The sequence below is a fragment of the Phodopus roborovskii genome, unplaced genomic scaffold, assembly GCF_943737965.1.
Source record: "Phodopus roborovskii unplaced genomic scaffold, PHOROB, whole genome shotgun sequence".
Classification (NCBI taxonomy): domain Eukaryota; kingdom Metazoa; phylum Chordata; class Mammalia; order Rodentia; family Cricetidae; genus Phodopus; species Phodopus roborovskii.
Genome location: NW_026126433.1, coordinates 26,469,528 through 26,491,291, shown reverse-complemented (window position 1 = coordinate 26,491,291; position 21,764 = coordinate 26,469,528). Strand labels below are relative to the sequence as shown.

Genomic DNA, 21,764 nt, shown 5'->3' with positions numbered 1-21,764 from the left:
TATCCTGAATTGTATCCAAGGGCATAAGTCAATGTAAGATAGACAAGAGTCTTCCTGGAAGGAAAGCCTGAATGTGTAGCAGTTGGGCATAACATTGTACTTATAAATTTAACATTTTCTCATATTTAAATGATAATGGAAGATTTTTTTTAAAAAAAGGCAAAAGAAAGTAAGGAAAACAGAAAAGTAAATGAAGACCATTCCTTATTGTATCACCTTGAAATAAATCCTAATTTTGATGTATTTTCCCTATGCGTTTTAATATAATTGTTATCATGATATGCATGTATATTTATCTGTTGAAATACATGAGTTAGTTTCCTAAGGTTAAAAACTCTTAGATGTGTTGTCAAAGGCTATTCGTTTGCTGATCAGTGTTGTGCTCCTTCCCCAGTGGGCAGAGAGCTGGATCTGAGAAAGAGTAATAGAAAGGCTTGACTTTGCCCCTATTTTGTAGGATATTTACCCTAGCAGGGGTTGACCTGATTTAATCTGTGCAAATTAGCATGGAGGAAATGGAAGGAGGGTAATATGTTAGCAATTGATCAGGAAGTGGTGAGGAGGAGGGGAAGGAGACGGAAGAGAATAGGTGGGGTCAGTCTTCAGTTCGACATGTCTTGGTTATCTCTTTATGAATGGCACCCATCATCTCAGGATTAATGGTTCCTTTTCCATGGAAGACTTGCCATCCTAGGAGAGGGTAAACAATCCACCTAGTCAGGAGGCAACGGATGAGGGCTGTGCTTCATTCCCTGTCCTCTCCCTAGGCCTACAGATTGTGTTGAAGTCCATCATGAAGGCCATGGTGCCTCTTCTGCAGATTGGCCTTCTGCTCTTCTTTGCCATCCTCATGTTCGCCATCATTGGCTTGGAGTTCTACAGTGGCAAGTTACATCGAGCATGCTTCATGAACAATTCAGGTAAGGGCATTGCTATGTGTCTCCTGTTTCCCTACTTCTTCTCTTTGGTCATGAGCACAATTTCATGGTATTTGGAGCCTTTTAAAAAACATACACTCTATTCGAACTCTAGAATTACAATCAGTAACTTCCTAGTCTCTGGACTTTTGAGGTACAATCAGCTTAAAGATCCGTGTGACAGTTACACTGCAAAACAACGTAGTAGCCTCTTTATTTGTGGTTGGAAGCATTCAAATAGGTAGTCTCAGCTTTCCTATTCATGGTAGATGGCTTTTAAAACACATATCAAAGGCATCAGTCTGAATACATACTATAGAGAATGGTTTTTGATCCATAGACCAGTGGGACCCTAGAGACCAGAGTCAGATGGGGGCCCAATGGATCTATAAAGGGCTTCCTTTTGTCACATTCCATGTCACATTTACTCCCCTCCTCCCTGTGAAAGAATGAGGGATCTCTGAGGTTGGCCTGTCAATTGTGCATTGGAAATTGTGGGATACTCAAAACCCATTTCCCATATATTTGTGTCTCATAAGCTAAGTGGTATGTATACTCTAGGAAGAAATGGAGGGGTTGGGAAGAATCAAGGACAAGTCAAAGAATCCTAAATAAGTACCATGTTTTTTTTTTAATGAAAATAATACCTAAATAAGTTTTATTTTACATTTAGTTTAAAACCAAAAATGTATGTATGCCCAAAAAGCAAAGAGTTAGTAAAAATAAAGCAACCATTGGTTTACAACTGTCTCTGAGAAACCCAGGTAGAACCAAGGTCCACCCTGATTCCTGGGCTTTGCCATTATCACAGGGTCTTCTGTATGAACCAGCCCTGTGAATTTCTGTGGTAGTGTAGACCAAAGTAGAGCTTGGGGTCTGAAAAAGACAGAGGCTCTGTTTTTGTCCGGAAGCATTTTGAGTTGCACAAGGGTATGGGAATATACAGGGGCCAAGATGGCAAGCTTCTATCTATGGCAGGAGACTTTTGCTTGCTTTTGACTTCCTACGGTCATTTCTAGTTCATGCTAAGTACCATATGTTTTGTCTCTCACTCTCCAAATATATCTGCAGGTATTCTAGAGGGATTCGATCCTCCCCACCCATGTGGTGTGCAGGGCTGCCCAGCTGGTTATGAATGTAAGGACTGGATTGGCCCCAATGACGGGATCACCCAGTTTGACAACATCCTTTTTGCCGTGCTGACTGTCTTCCAATGCATCACAATGGAAGGGTGGACCACTGTGCTGTACAATGTGAGTGCCTGGTGGATGAGGGGTGGGGTATAGGGTGGAACCCTGGTACTGTTTCAGTTCTTTTGGAATAGGAAAAGGTGGGGTTGTCTATATTCAACCTTAGAACTTGGCAGAGCCTAGTCATGTCCCCCTTGTGCTTAACTTTTTTGCTTACTGGAAATAATGTATCTTACTGCAGATTGTGTTCTGTCCTATCATTCTGTCAATGGGTGAATGAACAAGCTAAATCCAATTACCTTGTTGTGGAGAGTTTTTGGATCTTCATGGTGTAGTGTGGCACAGTGAGGTGTTTTAATAGGTGTACAGTTCTCAGTTACTATTCCCAAAGGGTTCACCATCAGTTTGGAAAGCTGTTATAGTGGTTTTCAACCCCAGCGGCCCATTAGAGTCAGCTGGGAGCTTTAAATATTATACTGCCTGGGCTTCACTCCAGGCCAATTAAGTAGAAATGTCTAGGGGTAAAGGCCTGTCATTGACATTTTTTTTAAAGCTTCCTAGCTGATTTTTAATATGCAGCCACTGTCAAGAACTACTGCATTACATGTCCAGAGAAAACATGGTTAATTGTGAAGCTTATTAGAATGCTATCTGAAAATTCAAGTTCCTAGGTTTCTGTTCTGGAGATCCTGACTTTGGGTAGCTCTGTGTAGTTGATGAGCTATGCTTTTGATGGAGCCTTTGGTGATTCACACAGTCAGATATGGACACTGAGTTGGTTTATAAGACACAGCTGTCCAGCTGCCTGGGCAGGATGCTGGGAATCCCAGCAAAGGAACATAAGTTAGACAAAGTAACCACGATGTATGTCTCTTCTGCCTTCCAGAGTCTGATTTTAGTAAGTCACCCAAGGTGGGGTCCAGAATCCAAGTTCAATAATGAGCATTGGGGAGAGATATATTTTTAATGTTCATGGAATATAAGTGACAGTAACTTGGGAATGGAAGGTACTTTTGCCTTCAGCCATTGTTGGCCAAGGCAGATACATTTGGAGAGATGATCTGGCTCATGCATACTCCCTTCATTTTCCTTTATCTTGAGGTTCCCACCATTCCCTTCTGTTCTTTTCTTAATTTTTAAAATCTGATCCCATGTGTACAAACTTAGGTAGTCACAGTGTGACTTATACAGAAAGCAGGCATTGGGAGGATAAAGGAAAGGAACAAAGATGGTATGAAGCCTATACTTAGAGGTACTTAGAAACTGACTGACCATTGTAGTCAGCCCCCCGCCCCAATAAGTTCCAATCTATGGGTCCTACCAGCTAAGGCTGTAAAATGTTCTACAACATGTTAGGTTATATTTAGGCCTAAGATGGCAGTACCTAGACTGAACATCTATAGACAAGTTTATCTTTGTCATCATCTCCTGAACTTTACAGTATAACTATTTCCATATCATTTGCATTTGTATTAGGGATTTTAAGTAACAGACATTATTTAAAGTAATGGGAAGTTGGATAAAGTTATATGCAAATACTGTGCCATATATGGAACTTGAGAAACCTCAGATTTTGGTACCCATAGGAGGTCCTTACACCTCTGTTCTACAGATGCCAAGAAATGACTGGACTAATTTGAATCAACTCCCATACAGGATGAGCAAGATGCAACTGAGAAATTTAGCAAGAAAGAGTTATAGGCTATTTAGCTAAATTTGCAGAGGGTGGGATAGAGGTCTCTAGAACCAGGAGATGCTCAGCAAACTGTAGGGTACTGTGACTCAGAAACCCCCAGATGACACTCGGGATTCTTACTAGCTATGGGAAGCAGCAGAGAGCAGAAGACAAGCATGGTGACGGCAGACACTTCTCATTTGAGATGTGAGGGTTGTCTTGAGGCAATGCCCCTAAGATTAGCCAGGAACCTCAAGAAATTATAGCACTGGCCCTGTAGTGGCTGGTATCACTTGTGGGGCTCTAAAAGTGATGAACTTCAATTAGATGTGTAGACTCACCTAAGTGATGTGATAAATGCATGGAAAGCCCAAAAGGAGAGGTGTTGCATTTGAGGATATAGGTGTGATCTGCCATTCCTCTGGCCAGGGATCAGGTGGTACTGAGACATGTAGGAGTAAAGCAGACGAACCACTCATCACTCCTCCATTAATTCACTTGTTCTTTCATTATTTATTTCTACATTTATCCACCGAGTGGATATTATGTATCAAGCACTGTGCTAAAAACACTAGAAAGATGGCAGCTAGGGTCAAGGAAAGGCCACAATCCCCACTGTTATGATTCTCTCTTCAAATTCCCATCTCTCTGGTTATCTGTCAGTTGTAGCAAGAGAGGCCACAACAACGATCTTGCTCTCTCCTGCAGTTTTGATCCATGAAAGAATCATGGAGGAAAAGAGGTCAATTACAGATCCTCTGAAACTTTTCATCACAACAGTTCCCAGGACCTCAGATTCACACCCTGTCTGAAGTCCAACCTGTTAGTCATTGAACTGAAGCCTCCTGCTAGCCTTGATGGTTGGATCCAGGCATAAGGGAACAGGCTGAACAATAGGGTTGGTAACTCCAAAATAATCTGGCTACACACAGGCAGAACTCCATGTACTCTGAGAAGCATCACTTTCCCCAAGCACTGGAGCTAGGAGCAGGGCATGGAGCCAGGCCTCACTGGCAGAAGTGGTGGATGCTGAGGTGGATAGCTGCATCCAGAGTCAGGAGAAGTAACAGGAAAACAGCACTCAGTTTTCAGTGACTGGAATAAAAACCAAGTCTACATTTGTTAAAAAGAGCCATCAAGCCTGGCGGTGGTGGTACACGCCTAAAATCCCAGCACTCAGGAGGCAGAGGCAGGCGGAGCTCTGAGTTGGAAGCTCCAAAGCTAAACAGAGAAACCCTGTCTGGAAAAACCAATTTTTTAAAAAGCCATCAAAACTGACCTCATAGGAACACACTCCATATGACCAACTCTTTGGCATAACTCTTTGGAAATAGGGCTGACTATGGTAAAAACCACATCATACAGACTTTCTATTTGTTGAAATTTAACTATTCATCTTTGAAAGAAAAGGGGGCTGGGGCAAGTAGATAAAATAACAACTGAAATTCTGTAGACAAATACACCTGCCAGTCCTTTCTATGTTTGTTCTCCGTGACAGCCCCATTGTCAGGGCCACATGGAGACAAGCACCTAGAAATGGCAGACAAAAATTCATACTTGATAATTTTTTTAATCTGAGAAAACCAGTGAGGTTATTGGGGTTTCTTCCTGCAGGTGTGTGAGTGAGGAGTTACTTATAAGGACATGGGTGACTCAAGGCAGCCATGCTACTGAGGACCCCACCACAACAGGGTGACAATTTATGGAAACTACATACCTCAGGCTGTCTGACCAACTTGCAGACAGTGTGGCAGGCTCAACCTGGTCCTCTTCCTAGTGGCTGTTAATGGGTTTATAACTTCAAAGAGGGAACATGTAGACCTTTTTGCTTATTTTGTGAGTGTTTTGATCGCCTTCCTTCCTCAAGAATTTTTTTTTCATTATTTAAACTTAGACTTTGTGATGAGAACATGTATATGCACAAGAATACAATTTTATAGCATGGGATTAACTATGAACAACTAATCAACTTAATGTTTTAGTATGCTTGTCATGATATTTTACACAGGAACCACTACCTCCAGTAAAATGCAGGCACTAGGATATTTATTTCCCTTCTGTACTAGTCATGGTTCTCTAGAGAAATGGCATTGATGGATCTATATGAAGGGGTTTTATCAGTGTGGTTTACAAGCTGTGGATCAACTAGTCCAAAAAGGCTATCCACCAATGGAAAATCCAGAATCTGGTAGTTGTTCAGTCCACAGGCTTGGATGTCTCAGCTGGTCTTCATTATACTCTAGAATCCAAAAGAAATGAGCTCTAGTGCCAGGGAAGGAATGGACTTGCTACCAAGAGCGAGGGAAAGCAGGAAAAGAGCAAAAGCTTCTTTCTCCCATGTCCTTTATATACAGTGCCACAAGGAGGTGTTGCCTGGATCTTCCTACATCAAAAGAAGTGGGTCTTCCTGCTTCAAATAATTTAATTAATAAAATCCCCTCACAGGTGTTTCCATCTGCTTGGTTTTAGTTAATTCCATGTGTAGTCAAGTTGACAACCAAGAAAAGCCATCACAACTTCCTGCCACTTCTTATTCTGGGATGGTTCAACTTACCTAACTGATATTTCCACAGGCAGAGCACTAACAGAAGGGAGCCGCTATCTACCAATCCGTTGTCCCTTCTTTTTCAGTGATTACAAGTATGCAAAACTAATTAGCCCTAGTTACATTCAGACTAGTGAGAGCTGTTGATGTATACTATAAAAATTCCTCCAGCATGAGGACTCAGTTTAACTATTTTACCTAAAATATTGTCCCAATTTCCTCTCTGTTGCTGTGATAAATACCATGACCAAAAGTGTGTCTCTTAGAGAAAGGATTCATTTGGCTTATACTTTCAGGTCACAGTCCATCATTGAGAGGTAGGGGTTGGGGCAATGACTCAAGCAAGAACTTGAAGTGGAAGCCATTTTCTGGCTTGTTTACAGACCAATGTTTGACTAGCTTCATTATATAACCCAGGACCGACTGCCTAGGGAATGATGCTGCCCTCAGTGGATTGTATCCTCATATAGCAATTAATTATGAAGACAATCTCCCACGGATGTGCTTACAGGCTGCCTGATCTGGGCAATCCTTCATTTGAGACTCCCATCTCAGGTGACTCTGGGATGTGTCACGTTGACAGTTAAAACCAACCAGGAAAGATGCAAAGGTTTTTTGTTCCCTTTTTGCTATAAAGTCTCTTCACTAATGCCTCTGGTGACCTTATAGCACTTTGTCATTGACTACTCTTACCTTCATTTATATGTGGCTACTCTTGCTATCAGGCCACACTGTAAGGGGATTAGCGAGGGTCGCATTGACAGGGCAACATAGAGTTTCCCCAGACTTAGTTTAGTCTCTATCAAAATTTCAACTCTCCTTGGTCAAATTCCAACTGTATTCTTGGCTTCCATTCCTCCTGTGGTAAAATGAATACAAAACAGTTCAGTTCTGCTGGCTGCTTCTACCTGTTTGGACTACAGCTCCCAAAGGTCTCCTCAACTCACAATCTCTCCCAGGCACTTACTAATTTAATTGATTTTATTTATCCTGAACCTGATAGGTGTTCCTTTCCTAGCACAGCATGTTCTTTCTCTGATCAGTGCAGTTCACTCAGCAAATGTTCCTTTGGCTTGACTCTTAACTTTTAATCCTCTTCACTGGGACTGGATGTGGCCAGGAAAATCACTTTCTCCTGATTCGCACCTGAAGTTTCCTTCCTCTTGGTCATTCTTGTTTTATGCTGTCTGCTGATTTTGTTGGCTGCTTTGTTTTAGGATTACTACTCTGATTGCCAAGGTTCTCAGTTCTGCAGTTATCCAGGTCTCTGCTATCAATGTCCAGGTTTTCTGTTCGTTTGTTTTGCATGTCTGTAGCTGTTTTTACTTCTTTTCTCACTTGATGTTGATACAGGCATAGATGTGGAGCTGTGCTGTTTTCCCAGAGTTGTAGTTTACCTGTCTCTGTATAGGATGCTCTGAGCTACTGTGGTAGAGGAAGTCTTTGAAGATTTTACTGGCTTGGGGGGGGGGGCAAAAAGAGGCAACTTATAGTCTGGGTGCTTTTGAGAGCTTTCTTCAGTTCCCAGGAATCTTTTGGCTTATGCCTGTGGCTCTCTTTTATCCTGCCTTCTAGCTGTACAGTTAGTATCTGTTGCATTTGTTAACATCTGTTCACTATTTGCCTCACTGAGATTTTGCTCAGGTGTATGATATACAAACATGTTGTGGGGGGACCCTACCATATCCCAGAGATAATGAAAAAAAAAAAAGCCATTTTCCTTTTGAAGTAACTCTGCTGTTGTGGTGTCTATAGAAGACACTATAGGCTGAGGGATGAGAGAGTAGGGACCATGTCTAATCTTTGCTTCAGTTATCCATCCTCCATCACTTCTCCACATGCTTTGATGATAGGAGGATATCTGTCAAAGCTCGTTTGACAGATGAGTGGCAGGAGCAGTGATCTTCTCAAGGAGCTAGGATAATGAAGTAGCCCATCTGAACTAGGGGCTGACCTAAGATGGGGTAGCTAACACCTGGGACCATTTGGAGATAGTATTTCTTGTGCTCTGGAACGGACAATTTTTCTTCGCATTCCCCATCTGCCATCTGTACCTCTCTCTCTCTGTTCCTGTGAATGGCTCTGTCATGTAGGTGATGCTTGGATTCTAATACTTCTGTGTGTTCACCAGTGGCTCATCTGATTAATGGGAAGATTGATAAGTGGATCCTGGAAGCAGGTCTGACCCCCGTTCTGTGAAAGCTGTGAGGTAAAGTGTGCTTCCAAGTACCTGGCAGCAAGTCTTACTCCACATTCTTTAAGGATGAAAGGAGATTGAGAGAGATGTTTCTAGAACTCACAGTAAAGGTTTTCTCTCCTCTATTTATTTTCATAGGTATTTACAGACTTATACATTAACTTATTATTTATTTATTGAGTATTGGTTATGTGCCAGGACTATCGTAGATGCTGGGGATATAGCAGAGTTCTCACATTTATGGGCTTTTCATCCTAAAGAAATTCAGAATAAATAGTAAACATGGAATATGATAGATGCTCTGGGAAATATTAAGTGGACAAAGATAAAGGTGTCTTTGCTTTTAAAGGAAGCTGTCAGTGGGACCATACTGAGAAGATGGCATGCATCTGTGTGAAGACTTGGGGCTGGTAAAGGAATGAGCTAAGTGGCTTTCTTTCTTGTTTTTTCTATGTCCCATATAGCTGGGGCAGTATTGTAAAGACCCTGAGATGGGTATGTGCCAGTAACATTTGCAAACCAGCACAGAGGCTAGCATGCTGGAGTACCATGAGTGATAAGTAAAGCCAGGGGAAGGAAGAGGGTATAGAGTAAGCAGCCAGATCACATGGACCTGGTGGCCATTTTAAAGGCTGTTTTTTTTTTTTTTTTTTTACAACATCAGTGAGATAAAAAGCAATGTGGGAGGTGGTGTTGGAGGACAGAAGTGGCATTGGCCTATGTAGAAGTCTAAAGATCCAAATTCTTTGCTAAGAACAGACTCTAAAGGATTAAGGCTGGAAGTAGGAAAGTGAGTTAGGTCAGTGAACTGATCCAAGGCAGCAGGGTGGAGGCTCCCATCAGGGAGGCAACACTAGAGGAGGTAAAAAGTGGATGATTCTGAGTGTGTGATTAAGGTTGCCATGGCATTCTCTGGTTGGCTTGTTTTAAGAGTGAGAGAAGGCAGAGCACTGAAGTTGTCAGTTGGGGTAGATAGTAGCTTGACTAAAGATTACAAATTGAGTTAGGGCACATTAACTTGACTTTGCTCATTTGATGTGGTAGAACGACTATGAAGTCGAATAAATGGGTTCAGTGTGGGAGCTTTTTCAGGCCATGTCACTTGGGAGGTTTTCGGTGTATGGATGGTAGCTGAAGTTATGAGACCCTGAAGGAAGTGAGTATAGAGAAGAGATCAGGGGTGGGGTGGGGTTCTATCACTGAGTTCCAAAGGCAGGTGTTGGTGAGGTATAGAGTCACAACCAAAAATCGACTAAGAAGTAGTAGCGAGAAGGTGTGATATCCCGAGGCCAATGGAAAGGATTAGACAATCAAATCAGTTCTTTGAGACATATTCCCCCTGTTGCGTCAGCATCATGTGAAACAGATGGTGTCCTGTGTTACCTTGTGACTGATTTCTTAGAGATTTGTATGTCATAGCTGTAGGTTCTTTTTAACTCACATTCATATTTCCTCTTTCAAAAATCCTTTGCTCATTTGGGTCAAAAGCTTCCAGTGGATCAAATAAGATGCAGACTCAAAATGAACCATCTTAAGGCAGGAACAGTTAAAGGAGTATGGAGAGGTTAAAGGCGAGAGGAGCTGGTTCACTGGCAGATGAAGTGTTGGGAGGTTGCACAAATTCTCTTCCAATTCCTGCTATTTTCTCTGTGAAGTAGGCACTGAGGTCATCAACTGAGGGGGAAGATGTTGGAGGTTCGAGGAGAAGAAGTAAATTAGCTTCCTAAAAGCATGAAGAGTAAATGGGGTAGGAAGGTGCCCTGATTTCCATGCAGCACTGAGGACACCCTCGTTTCAGTGGTGATGAAGTTCATGGGAGATTAGTGAGTAGCATGGAGTGTTTTCCATAAAGGTCATAGCCACTTGGTTGCAAACAGTGGTAGCTAGAGATCTGGCCTTTTTCCAAAGCAGTTTTGCTGGGCAGTGGAATCTGGGCTAGGTGAAAAGAAAAGAGGTAGGGGAGAAATTTTCAAGGGGGAGTAGGATCAAAATGGCCCTTTATGAAGGGCTCATGTGTGCTAGGCAAATTCAGTCTATGGAGTAAACTGGGAAACCTGTTCCATTTCTTAGAAGTAGCAAGTGGGTTTTAGACTTCAGAGTTCTGATTGTAACTGGGTATCTTCCTGTCTTCAGTAGACTGAACATGCTTATGGTATGCTGCCCGAGTACAAAGGGGTCATGATTGTAGGCACCCTGTACACCTTCTAAACCAGCAGTTCTCAACCTGTGGGTCAAATGACCCCTTTGGGGTCAAATGACCCTCCTACAGGGGTTGCCTAAGACCACTAGAAAACATGGATATTTACATGAGTCATCACAGCAGAAAACTTATAGTTATGGAGTAGCAATGAAAATAATTTTATGTTTGGAGGTCACCATAACATGAGAAACCACAGCTAAGCACCTTACTAACACAATCCCTGCAAGCCGGGGCCTGCTTCTTCTAAATTCCAAAGGTTTTCTTGAGAACATTTAGGAGCTGAAAGCCCTCAAGCTAGCTACCTGCCTCATAAGCATCGTATCTCTGAATCTAATTCCCTCCCTCAGTTGATTTTTTAATTAATTAACTTACTCATTTTTGAGTGCATGGGGTGGTACACATGTATGTGGAGTCTCGATTTTGACACTGGATATCTTCCTCAGGTGTCCTCATCTTAATTTTGACACAAGGTCTCTCAGTATACATGGAGCTCACCCATTTGGTTAGACTGGCTGACCAGCAAGACAGGGATTCCTCCTGTCTCCACCTCTCCAGTGCTGACATTATAGGCACATGCTGCCACAGTCACCTTTTTATGTGGGTGCTGGGTAGTAAACTCTAGTTCCCATGTCTGCATAGCAGGCCTCCAATTTTAGTTTTTAATTAGCACTCAAAGTAACAGGTTTCTTTATGGCATTTCCAAATATACTTAGCTCTGGATAATGCTTCCCCTCCTCCCCTCTTCCCGCTCTCCTTTCCCCTCCCTTCTCCCTTCCAATTTCCTTTCTCCTCCTCTATCTCCCTCTACTCTATTCCTACATGTTCCCTACCATATGACCCAGATATACCACGCAGATTCACAGCGATGTTTCCACATTCATATTACTCCTTCACAGAAGCAAGGAGATGGAAACAGCCTAGATGTCCGTCAGCAAATGAATGGATAATGGAAATGTAACACACACATGGGATTTTATTTACCTGTAAAGAAGAGTGAAATCATGAAACCCTTGGGAAAATAGGCAGCACTTGGAAATGTTAAGTGAGATAACTCAGACTGAGAAGGTCAAATACTGTATGTACTTTCTCATATTTGGATCCTAGCTTCTAACTTCTATATATGTGTATTTATGTGTGTGGGGCATGAGAAGCCAAGAAGGTAGAAAGGGGCCCATGAGAGGGGAAAAAAGAAATTTTAAGGAAGGAAGGGAAGGTTAGAAAACAAACACATGTAGGATTTAGAAATGGAATGAGGGCTGTTGGGGTTGGAAGGAAGCTCAAATAATTTTAACTGTTTTTCAAAAACACAAAGCACTGTGGCAGCCTGTTCTCTTTGCTAATCACACGTCCTCTCTAGAAGTCCTGCCATGCACTCTGCTGGAATCATTGGCTTGTAGCATTTCATTCTCAGCCTCCTTGTAGGGAAAGAAACAGGTTTTCTTCCATTCTCATATTTGTCACGTTCTCATTCATAACTGTCTCCGCCTTGAAATCATTCCTACTCTCTGTAGATCATCTCGGTTTCTTAATAATCTGTCAAACTAGGGATGCCATCATCTTTGGGATGCGTTCCAAATGCACTGTTTGCCTCCTGATCTGGTGCCTGAATTTCACACCATGCACCAGGCTGGTCTCCCAGTCTTTTGTCTGCACAGGGCCATTAGGCTGGCTCAGGGTTCCTTTGCCTGCTTTTAGCCCACTCTAATACACAGTTTAATATCTAATCCATGCCTCGGGTGCCTGATGTGTCACACAGCCATAGGCTATGATCTCCCTGTTTGGAGACAATGCTGAGCTTTAGGTGATCTGTCCCTGGGCCTCAGGGACAGAAATTAACTGGAGGTGGTGAGTGGTGACTCAACAGCCATTTCAAGTACTTTTCACTGAATCACTCTGGAGCCAAATGTTTTCAGAATCCCAGCCAGGCAGGGATGGCATAGTGACAGTTCCTGGCCCATTGGGAAAGCCAAGAGGTCTCTAATTTTTCCACAATTGATTATTCAATTGGAAAAAAATACTGTGCAAAGCTTTTCAGGACCCCTCCAGCTGTGGCCCATCTTAAAGTCATGTAGGAATAGCCCCTGTCATTTCAGATCACTGGGTCCTGCCCTGACCTAATATTACATAGTCCCCAGAGGTAGGATGAAGGAGTCCGTTTTAACAAGCTCCCTCAGGAGTCTGAGGCCATGCCATAAACTTTGAGAACCACTGTTCTACATGACTGTAATGGCCAAGCACTGGATAAAGAGACAGAGAGGAGAGTGTTGAAGGGAAGGTATGCTCTGCCTCCAGCCTGCATTTCCCACCAGGTGGATTTCTGTGGCTTTATGTATTATCTAGTGTTTGCTATTATACAGTGATGGACACAGAATGACCTCTGGTTGTAATTTATGGACTTGGATTCAAAAGGGGTGGCAAGTCATGTGAGAAAGGATACACACGTCCTCATAGTCATAAGGCAAAGGGAATATCATAAATGGTTGGAAGAGAGAGACTCAGAGCTCTCTGGGAGGTCTAGGAAGTGTGACTAATATAAAGGGAGTTTCTAGAAAACCTGTGTAGACCTGACCTGTTTAATGTGAGAGCCAGAGAACAAGGGAATCTGGTGATTGTGAGTTTGAGTTGCATATAGACTATAGGAGAAAGGTGATAGGGCTCTTGACATTCTATGGGGGAACATCATTTATCTAATGTGCGGTGGGGTGCTGTTTTATAATCATATTGTCTTAAAGGAATAACTTGAAAACTGACTTTGCACGGTTGGAGGTTGTGCGGGGAGGGGCTGGAGGTACTTCCTGTCAGCTGTATGAGCCTCCATGCAGCTTGCACATTAGAATCAGACACAGGCTTTGTTCTCAGTTCCAGCCAGTGCTGCCTCCTGTCCCCTTCCCCCATGAGGCTGATTTCTCCTCAGCCTCTTCCAAAGATGAGGTGGGGATGGACACGACCTTCTTTTTTTCTCAGGTGCTAGGGATCCTGCTCCACTTTTGGCGAGCCCCTTTGAAGGGGTCTTGAGAACTTCTTTGCATTGTCTGTCCACAAAAGCAAACAGGATGTTCTGTATGCAGATAGAAGCAGAGAACTGAACTAACTGCAGGGAAAGGATTTTTATGAAAAAGACCATTGAGACCAGTTTGGTTGATGAATACATCTGATGTTTTGGGAACTCACCATAGTCAAGAGAAAGAAAGGAAGCCGTCATTATAAACCTGACCCCAGAGGACCCAGGAGGCCTTCTGCTTTTCCTCCCCTCCCATTTTCCTCCCAGAACCCATTCCTGGGTTCTGTCTGTTTTGAAAGGAAAGATCAAAACAGGAAACTGTCATACTTTCATTGAGTAGTCTTTCTCAGCAGGAACAGATAAGACTCATCCTAGCAGACTCTGGGAGGGAGAGAGGATGTTTCTACACCCTTAGCACTCTCCTCCCCTGCTTGTTCCTCCCTCTCCCCCATTCATCACTAAGATCCTTGCCCTAGACCAGGGACTTACCCACTCAGATCCATGAATGATCTTTGGTAGCCCCTATAAAACTACTTTTAAATTATCTTAGTATATATTAATTGCACAAAGTAGTGATTTTCATTATGACATTTCCTACACATATATAATATACTTAAATTTTATCTTTGTTTTGGAATTTTTCTTCTTGAGAATTCATACACGTATACAATAAAATATGACCTATATGGGATCTATATGATCCCAAATTACCCTCTTCGACCCCTCCTCATGTCCCTTTTAGGATATGGGAATCCTATCAGTGGCTATATCCTCAAAAGAAAATGATGGTCTCTCACCTAGAAATTATCAGTTGCCAATAGCTCCTAAGTAAGGTGTGGGGCCTGGAGATTGCCTGCACCATCAGTGCTGGGATTTTGCCTGCCTTGTTCTTATGAAGGTCTTGCACAGCTGGTTTGAGTCCATGAGTGTGACAGCCACAGCTGGTCCAGAGGACATCACTTCACAGTACTTCCCTTTTCTTTTGACTCTTCCATTCTTCCTGTCTCTTTTTCCATGATACTCCCTGAGCTTTGGTGAGGGGAAGTATGCATAGGCTTGATAAAGGTGTTTTATTTAGGCTGAGCACTCCATCTCTTCAGAGCAGTTGTGAGTCCCTCTATTGTCTTTTAACTATCACATATCCTTAAATCCAGGTCCATTGATTGTAAGACCTATCAAAAACCTTATAACATTTAGGAGAGGAGAAAGGGCCATTCCATTCTAGGTGTTATATCTCTTTATTCTGTATCCTGAAATCTTTAACTATGAAGAACAACACTGTAGAATTGAGGAAAAACTAATTTAAAAAGCTGCATGTGATCAGTGTGCTTGAGACCACATTTCACACTTGGAGCCTACCTGCAGTGAGCTGGCTTAATTTGTTTTTGGTGCAGACTGGAGTATTGCTCCCTCTGCCATCATCTCTGCTTTCACTTGAACTTTTGTGTAAATGTGCTGTTGACTTAGAGAGCATTCATTTTCCATTAGTTCATCATCCTAAGAATAATCAGACCTGAACCTGTGTGCTACCTGAAGTGGTGTGAGTGAGCCCACCATTACTTTTCCATGTGATTCGACATTTTTTTTTTCCATAGTGTGAAGCAAAATAAAGTCCAGAAATCAACTAGATGCCAAGGCTGATCAGAGACTGCAACAGTCACCTATCACTTTGGTTTCTAGTTATCTTCCCAGAAACAACTTCAGTTTTTAAGTGACATTAAATAAATATTCTACAGTGTGGATCTATTTTTATGAAATGCATATAAAAATTTATCCCTAAGATGTTTCCCTGTGTGGGTTTTATGTATTGAGATTATGGAGATACTGTTAAAAATGATTTCTGATTCTGAAGGTAGAATAACAGAGTAGTTAGGGGGCTAGGTCCCATCTCCACTCCCTTTGTGACTCAGGAAATCTTTAAATGTTATGCTTTTGTTTTCTTATCTATACAGTGAGAATTATTGAGAGATCCCCCCCCCTCATAGAGTTGTTCGATGATTAAGTGAAATAGCACAAATGCTTTTTGCACATCTTGACTCATAATAGTGGTATAGTGCCTGATATAATAAGCAAAGAATCTTCTTCCACAACCTCCTTTACACATTTATTAGTCCTCACAATCTTTTCCTGCTTCTGCATCTTACTACTTTGTACCTCTGATTCGCTTCACTGCCAGCCTGAAATCAGCATATACTGGAACTTCAGATTTTCCTTGCAAAACTCTGGGGTTCTTCCCCCGCAGTGTGTGTTATGACCATGGCTAGGGAGGTCAGAGAGAAATCCTTCAAGTCCTTCTTTCAGATCTAAATGTCAACAGCCTACATCTGGCACTTGCCCAGATGCCCCTGTTTACCAGTCATCTTTTAGGTATCCGTGTCCCCCTTCCCTGTCTAAATGTTCTGCCTTCCAGCATTAGCACCTTACCCTAGGCTTAACTTAATTATAAGAATCCACTGGTGGGTCCTCTTCCCATTAGCTCTGCAGACCGACCAAAGATATGCCGGCTGCTGGGATGTGCAGCATGGCTCTGTTTTCAGACAGGTCACCCCATTGGGATGGAGATGCTGGTTTCTGACAGTTGGAAGTCACCACTACCACCACCACCTCTGCAATCTCACCTTTGTAGCAGCTCAGCTCCCCCTGTGGCTGATAGAGAGGAAAAAAAAAAAAGAGAGAAGTGGGGAAAGGTAATTTGTTTCAGTATTTACTGAGGGTTTGTGTATAATTAGCAGTTCATTTCTATGACACAGTTGGCCTCCTTGGCTTGGGACCTGGCTTTGAAATACTCTTAAAGGGACCCATACCTAGAAAGGAAGAAAAAGCATGCCCTAGTCTTGGTGATGACATATGATCAAAAACAACCCCTCAACTGAAGATTTCTTTCCCCTCCCCACGCTTCCCCCTCCCTTCTCCTCCTTTCCTTCTCGTTCCTTCCCCTTTTTCCCTTCTCATCCCCTTCTTCTCCCTTCCTTTCTTTCTCCCCCATTCCCTCCTTCTTTCTCTTCCTCTTAGTCCTGACTCCGGCCTTTTACTAGTTCCATTTTCACATATGCTCATATCTGCTTGGGACACTGGGCGGGATGGCTGCTGCCTGCCCTCCTGTCACCAGCCTCTCCTTCTAAGTGTCAAATAGATGAAAAAAGAAATGTGCATTTGCCTTTTCATCATAATATGGGGGTTATGTCCCTGCTGCTCCTACCCTAAAGGAATTTTGTCTTGATCATAGAAGATAAACCATATAAACATACTTATGAAAGTACATTTATCTCACTGTATGAATGCTCTTTGTACGACTTTTTGCTCATCTGATCTGGGCATTTGCAAGCCCCATTTTTGCAGAATGAGCAGATTCTTTTTCCTTTTCTTTTCCTTATTCAAGGAATGTGATTAATTGCCTCAGGAGCAAGTATAACAAATTCTCATCCTAGTTTCTAATCCTCAGCATGTTTGCTAGTCTCTGGTTTGTGTCTAGAGTGCTCTGTGTTCTTGCTTATAAATACAGTTGTTCATCATATTATCCACACATGGAAAATCCCACCTGTGGTATAACAGTGGCTCCAGAATGCATACTAGCATCCTAACTAGTTCTTGCCAACTTGCATCCAATCTGGGTATTGGGGAATGGTGATCCTGCAGCAGAGTCCAGATTCCAATGCTTCAGGACTCTTCCCTGTCTACAGATGCCAAAGAAGCCTAGCATTCCTGTGTAGAAGTGTTCTTGAGGAACTGTGCTGAGCCTGTGGTGAGATTTTATGAGCCTGACATACAGAGAAAAGAATGGCCACATATCTTATCACAAAATTACATTTGTTTAACATAAAACTGAATTAAAGAAATACTTTTTGATATTGAAATCCTGTCTTGACACAAGAAAACAAAACAAAACTAACTTGTGGCTAGCCTAGTTTCTTCTGTCTTGGTTTTATGACAATTCTATGATCTTTGAAGACTAAAAATAAACATTTTGCTGGTTCAAATTTTATTCCTACCATAGATCAATATAATCTATTAATGTAATTATATTGATATAAATAATTCAGTTTTACAGGAATATAACTATTAGCAGCTTGATACCCATGTTCTCTTTTATGCTCTAATGACCCTAAGGGCTGTGTGTGTGTGTGTGTGTGTGTATTAATAGTCATTTCTATGACTTCTCATTAAATGAGTGTCCTAGGGAACTGATTAGGCTGAACTGGTGAATTCATTAAGGAATATGGCAATTTTAGGCATTGCGTTACACCAAGAACACCTGTATTCCACCCCAGGTTTTGTTTCTTTAGTATTTCTACCCCTTTGATGACTTCAGACAGGCTGTTTGGCTCGTGAGACTCACTTTCCTCTACTGTAAACACAAACTCAGTACTTAGTTCCCACTGTGGCTATGAGAACTAGGTAAGAATGGGGAAGAGTGCTTTGCAAACCAGGATAATGTCTTATGGATGCTAGCTATCATCAAAATACCATTAAGGTCATGAGAATATACATTAATCTCTATTATTGAGATTTCCAATGATGATGTTCCACCCATCATCTTCTAACATGTTTTGACAGATATGGTCAATGGGATCCCCTGGAAATAAAGGTAACACGTATATCCAAAATATTACTAGGATTCTTCTTTTTTCTTTGTGCACAAAACCTCATATCATGACCTTTTGTGATCATTTCCTTGCTAATGTAAAACAAAGGCCCCTGACAGAATAGTTGCTATAAAAAACAGATTTCTAAGTGATGCAAAAATTAAAGGGAATTTGAATTCCTAGCCATGGGACTCCATCCATACCTGAGTGATCATAGTGTGTACCTCACCTACCTTTGAGGATACCCCTCTCAGCTGCTACCAGCTACCTCATCAAATCAGAGCTATCAGATCCTTAACAATATGAAAGCAAAGGCAGAATCCAAAGGGCAGCAAACATGTGCCCACCCAGGGTCACACCTCTGTATGCCCAAAGTTTTGACAGAAATTGTTCTCCAAGCAAGAGCCATGCTAGAAGAGTCAGCTAGGTTGCTGTGTCTGTCAGTGGCTTCCCTTTCTTTTTACCTATTTCTAGTCAGGCCTCTGTCATCCACTTTCCTCTCTAGGTAACAGGCTGGTTGTCCTTAGCAAATGACATTGGGGTAATATGACAGCCCTCAAGGAGGGTGCTCCAGGACAAAATCATGAAGGAACAGCAAAAAGACACCAGTGATGAGGTCACTGTGACAACGATCCTCAAAGAGGATCGTTTCTGTGGCTGCCAGAACCTCAAATCCCATTGCCTAGATTTCAGAAGTCTTATGACATGACCCTTTCTATTCTACAGAGCTGTTACTATGAGCACCCCCACCCCACCCTACCATGCCACACTCAGGAAAGGTTGCCACAGAGCATACATAATTGCTGGTGTTTAGTCTGTGTATGCCTGTGTGGGACAGAGCAAGAGGAGGGTGCAGGCCTGTCTTTTGTACTCAGGTTATTTATTGCATTTGTCTTACGACTTCCATTTAGAGCTAACGAAGCTGCAAACTAGGTTATTTAAGCTGGATCTTGGGTGCTGTTAGCAAGTGGAGAAGTGGGCGGCAAGGAGAAAGAATGATGGGAGACTGAGCTGAGGAGATTCATGTACTGTGGTGCTTTGTCCTGTAGTAGTGCAGGTCATAGGTGTGCTACAGCTTGCAGACATGAGCCTCCTTGCACAAGGGTGAAGGCTTTGTCTCAGGCACTTAGGAAGAAGTCTCCTATAGATATCCCTGCAATGTGTAAAACCTAAGTCCAAACAAAATATCTCTCTCTCTCTCTCTCTCTCTCTCACACACACACACACACAGAGAGAGAGAGAGAGAGAGAGGGAAAGAGGGAAAGAGAGAGAGGGAGAGGGGGGATGGAGGGAGGGAGAGAGGGGGAGAGGGGGAGAGAGAGGGAGGAGGGAGGGAACAGAGCCTGATTTGGCCTGCAGATTGCACAGAACCTGCAGTGAGTTTTGTTTTGTTTTGTTTTCTGGAAAGGAGGCTTTTTATTTAATTTCATGCCTATCACTGTCACACGTGCTGCTATCTGTCCTAGCTTTGTGTGCCTGGTGAAGGTCAGGATAGGTAGCAGCACATGTGACAGTGATAGGCAGGAAATTAAGACATCTAATTGTGTCTTTAGGTCATATCATCATCACCTGTCCAAATGAAGTTTTAAGAGTCTCTTCTTGAAGAAGCCATCCCCATCCCCTACACACACACACACACACACACACACACACACACACACACACACACACGTGTGTACACTTGCTTCTCTTGAAGAAGCCATCCCCATCTCCTATGTGTGTTTGTGTATATGCGCATCTGTACACATGGACCTGTCTATACTCAAGTTTTTTGTGTGTCTGAGTAGCCCATTGTCATTTTGAAAGTCTCTTAGTTGATCCAAATAGATCATCAATTCTCTTTTGTTTAGATTTAATCAAGGGTCTTTCTTGAGTACCAGAAGTACTGTACATGATTCATAACACAGAGCAAGATGAAGTAAATTGGGAGAAGATAATAACCGAGGAAGTCAAAATTTGCAGCTTTGTGACAAGCTGGAAGAATGAGTCAATGACACATATGTCCCAAGGTGAAGTTGTACTTTGCATAGGGACCTGGGTGTTCAAGACCAAAGAAGGAAGAAGGTGCAGGAAGAGTGGCAAGTAAGAATGTAGGGAGACAGGGCTGAGGTCAGGGAGGGACTCCAGTGGCTGTTTCCACTCCCACAAAGAAGGAATATCCTGGGATCTTAGTCATCTGTCCATGTCTCATTCTCTTTCTTAATTAAATTCCTGTTGTAATTTGGAAGAGTTTTCATATTCTTTACAGCCATGGCAACCAATCTCTTTTTTTGCGACCCACCCATTATTTATAGGCTCTTGGAGATTTGAACCCTCTCTGTGTTACAGTAGTGAGCAGAAGTTGGATTTAGAGGAAACAAGGGAGTATATTGTTTTTGCCAAAGCCATCTTGTTTTCTGTGGCTTCAGTTGTGAAGTGCACCTCTGCTATCGGTGGATGAATGCTCTCTTCCATCCATATATCTGTAGGCCTTTCTCATTACCTTCACTCTCCTCTCTCAGAGCAAAACACTTAGCTGAGATCTTGATGAACAATAGCATATATATATATATATATATATATATATATATATATATATATATATGATACCATTTTGTGTTGAGCATTTTATACGTATGACTTTAATTCTTATAGTAGTCTTGATGGCTACTCTTATCTTTCTTCATTTTACAAATGAGGTGATCTAGGTTTGCTCAAGGTTATGTAGCTACTCAGGAAGAGAGTCTTGCTTTGTTGCACTAGAAAGCCTTGGCTCTTTGCATTTCTCCCTGCATTCGTGAGTTAGAATAGAATAGGAGAAAATGTAGGTGATTTGAGAAGCTTGGATTAATATATATGCCACAAACCAAAGTGCTTACTTTCTAATTGCTGGACCTTAGCTAAGCAAAGGTAGAAGAGATGTTGCTCCTGGTCTTGGGGAGAGAAGAATGACTGGTGTTCCATGGCTGCCTTGGTACTGTGTTGAGGGCCTTTTGAGCATATGGGCCAAGCACTGCAGGCTGTAAAGAGCCATGAGATAGATACCTTTCTGGGGTAGTCAGGAGAGGCTTCATGGAGAAATCTCAAAGAGGTGGAAAGGTCTTGCTTAGGCAACAGCATTGTTGAAGTAAGTATCTTGTGTGAAGTGTGCCTGTTATTTCTAAGAGACACAAGGTCATAGAAGATTTCCTGGTTCTCTAGCTCTTACAGTCTTTCCACCCCCTCCTCTACAGTGTTCCCTGAATCTAAGGTGTAGGAGTTATATTATAGATGTATCCACTGTGGCTGGGCACCCCGTGGTCAGTTGTTCTCTGCATCCTGTCCAATTTTGGCTTTCCATAATGGTCTCTGCCTGTTGCAAAGCCAAGCTGCTTTGGTAAGAGTTAGGAGCTATGCTTATCTATGGATGTCAGGATAAGTACTTTAGATGCAGTTGGAAATTGTAGTCACTAAAGTAGTGGTAGTAAGTTCTCCTCT

The 21,764-nt window shown here is 42.3% G+C and overlaps 1 protein-coding gene across 1 annotated transcript in view; it reads left to right on the top strand.

The window, feature by feature from the left end:
• Cacna1e (calcium voltage-gated channel subunit alpha1 E) overlaps positions 1-21,764 on the top strand; it is a 452,501-nt gene that overhangs the window by 237,621 nt on the left and 193,116 nt on the right. Inside the window, exons 7-8 of the mRNA XM_051186002.1 lie at positions 768-920; positions 1,989-2,170. Of these exons, the coding sequence (XP_051041959.1) occupies positions 768-920; positions 1,989-2,170 (335 nt within the window). The remainder of the gene's footprint in view (positions 1-767; positions 921-1,988; positions 2,171-21,764) is intronic.